Source organism: Trachymyrmex cornetzi, unplaced genomic scaffold (genome assembly GCF_001594075.2).
Source record: "Trachymyrmex cornetzi isolate Tcor2-1 unplaced genomic scaffold, Tcor1.1 scaffold458, whole genome shotgun sequence".
Lineage (NCBI taxonomy): Eukaryota > Metazoa > Arthropoda > Insecta > Hymenoptera > Formicidae > Trachymyrmex > Trachymyrmex cornetzi.
In genome coordinates this window covers 12,413-14,936 of record NW_017299378.1, presented here as the reverse complement: position 1 = coordinate 14,936, position 2,524 = coordinate 12,413, and the positions used below count along the sequence as shown (strand labels likewise).

The following is a 2,524-nucleotide window of genomic DNA, read 5'->3' as shown; positions in this document are numbered from 1 at the left end:
AGTCGGTAGATGGTTGACTCTATTTGGCTGACGATCTCTTCTTTTGGGACCTTTCTAGGTGCCACTGCGAAGTTCGGGCCTTTGGCGAGCACAGAGATGGTGTCTTGGGACAGGACTTTGTTGGATAGGTTCTTGACGTTGAGTAGGGAGAGTTGTGGTTTTTTGTGAGGAACAAGGTTTGTGTATTTCTGTTTCTGTCTCAAAGATGAACTCAAAGATATAAAAACATCTATACAATCGTGGGAAACATCTGAAACATTATAACCATATACTTAAGCAGTTTATCATCAAATAATGAAAAAATTTGCATTAAAACCTTTATTTTATTATAGTTATTTGGTTTTGTCAAGTACTTGATGTAATAGCTATACTTGCTATATAACATGTATCTAGTGTACAACAAATTCTACTTTATACATTTATTAAGTAATGTATAATTTTTTTGTTTAATGTTTCGTTTTATTAAAATTATATTATAATTTATGCATGAATTCTGTTGTAATATGTTAGAAGTATAAAATTTTATGTTAAAAATATAGAATTTAATATGTCAAAAATAGAAAAATATATAGTCATCTAATATTTAAAGATCTTATAAGTTCGTTTGCTTAGGATATTAGATATTTTTATTTAGGATTTTGTACCTTAATATTTATGTATCGTGCAATTTCTCTTTACATTTTTTAATATTTAGCATAATTTTAATGCGTTTATGTTCAATGTTTAAAAGAATTTATTTTTTAATATAAATAAACGTTTTATACATGTATAAATAAATGCTAAATAAATATGCATTACCATAGATAACAGTTTATTTTATTTTCATACAATAAAAGTTTTATGTAAAATATTGTTGTATCAATGTTTCTCGAACAGCATTCCCTCTTGCACGCATATTAACATTGTTCTCTATTTCTATCTCTTCAATCTCTATATCATCTTCTATATATATTTCATTTGCTGGAACATTATAGTGCTTAGCAATGTTGTGCAGTACACATGTTGCATTTACTATACGTGCTAAAATAAATTGTAAAATGTTGACATAAAATATACTTAAAATATAATATCATAAGAAAGAAACACAATAAAATATTATTACCTGAAAATTCTGGTGCATAATGCAAAGCTCTTTCTTTTCGTAAGCATCTCCATCTGCCTTTTAATTCTCCTATTGTTTTTTCTATTGAACATCGCGCTCTAACATGACTATCTGTATATGATGCACCTGGAGATCTCGGTGGCTGATTTAATTTAGGCGTCATTAAAAATGGCAACAAGGGATATCCAGAATCTCCTAGACATATAAAATTAAAATGACGACATATAATGCATAAATGCTTTTATAAAAGTCTAGTGAAAAACATTATTTTGTATATTATCAAGTGGTATTTCTATTTATAGATATATTACAAGTATATTAATATATTTTGTATATTATCAAGTAGCCTAGTTTTACATATAAAACAATGTTAAATGCCAAAATGTATGCTTGTGGACATAAAGAAAGTATATACGTATTTAGATTTACATATAGTAAATGAAAGTAAATGAAAGAATAGTAACTTTTACTAATACGTACGATTACGTAATTGTAAATATAGTAAGACGTAAGATATATTACATATAATATATCATCCTACATATGTATATATCTTACACACTCAATCGTACAATATGATATATTTAAATATAACTTCAAACTTTAAATATAAAAATTAAATATTTTTATATTATGCATACCTATTAACCAGGCATTTCGTCTTCCATTCTCATATTCTCTTAACATATGTCTTGATAACTGAGAGGAACTCCAGACTCTGGCGTCATGTGTACGACCACCATGATTTGTTTTCACAGCTAATATTTTACCATAGTAATCACTAACCTAATTAACAATAATAAACACATAAATGTATCCATTCATTACGTAAATATTACTCTTCTAGAAAAAAACATTGAAAATTTTGAGCAGGTTATACCTAGCTATACCTAGCATTTAATACAATTGTTTATGTAAATACTATATATAAATACTTACAATCATGACATTCAAAGAATGATATAATTTTTTGTTGATATATAAATGTTCCCTATTTTTTTCAGGTGGGAAAATCGCTATATGTGTGCCATCTATAGCTCCTATTGCACCTGGAAAATTAGCATTAATCCAAAACCTGAAAAATAACAGATTTTCTATATTTAAATATATTTCAAAACATTAATTTCTTTATCATTAAAAAAAATAACAATGATTGTAGCTTACTGCTGCTGAATGGCCTGAATTTCATCGCGTTGTGTAGGAAATTTTATCCAGTCTGGTATTATTATATTGATGGCATCGACAATTTGATGTACTATGTTACTAACAGATGATTGACAGACACAACTTAAAAAGTCTTGTCCTACTCTTCTTTGATAGGATCCAGAACTTAAAAAATTTAATGTTGTTAAAACCTAAAATTAATGAACTATATATAACATTATACTTAATATATTATCCCTTACTATATATATATATATA

General features: G+C 26.8%; 2 protein-coding genes across 2 annotated transcripts in view; both read right to left on the bottom strand.

Annotated features, from left to right (window-relative positions):
* Nucleotides 1-259, bottom strand: part of LOC108764866 (putative nuclease HARBI1) — a 1,882-nt gene extending 1,623 nt beyond the window's left edge. Inside the window, exons 1-2 of the mRNA XM_018513266.1 lie at nucleotides 236-259; nucleotides 19-194 (exon numbers count right to left, since the gene is read on the bottom strand). Coding sequence (XP_018368768.1) covers nucleotides 19-194; nucleotides 236-259 — 200 coding nt within the window. The remainder of the gene's footprint in view (nucleotides 1-18; nucleotides 195-235) is intronic.
* Nucleotides 260-838: 579 nt separating this feature from the next.
* Nucleotides 839-2,047, bottom strand: LOC108764865 (putative nuclease HARBI1). The gene is made up of 4 exons (XM_018513265.1): nucleotides 2,042-2,047; nucleotides 1,744-1,888; nucleotides 1,103-1,297; nucleotides 839-1,020 (listed from the first exon to the last, which is right to left on the bottom strand). Exons 1-4 carry the CDS (start codon nucleotides 2,045-2,047, stop codon nucleotides 839-841), a joined length of 528 nt encoding a protein of 175 aa, XP_018368767.1.
* Nucleotides 2,048-2,524: the final 477 nt, after the last annotated feature.

What these genes read in the sequence shown, in the direction of transcription:
- LOC108764865 (XM_018513265.1), bottom strand. An exon ending in ACGAAATGCCTGGTTAATAG is followed by an intron (nt 1,298 to 1,743) that starts GTATGCATAATA and finishes TTATATGTCTAG; the next exon opens with GAGATTCTGGATATCCCTTG. An exon ending in TTATGCACCAGAATTTTCAG is followed by an intron (nt 1,021 to 1,102) that starts GTAATAATATTT and finishes AATTTATTTTAG; the next exon opens with CACGTATAGTAAATGCAACA.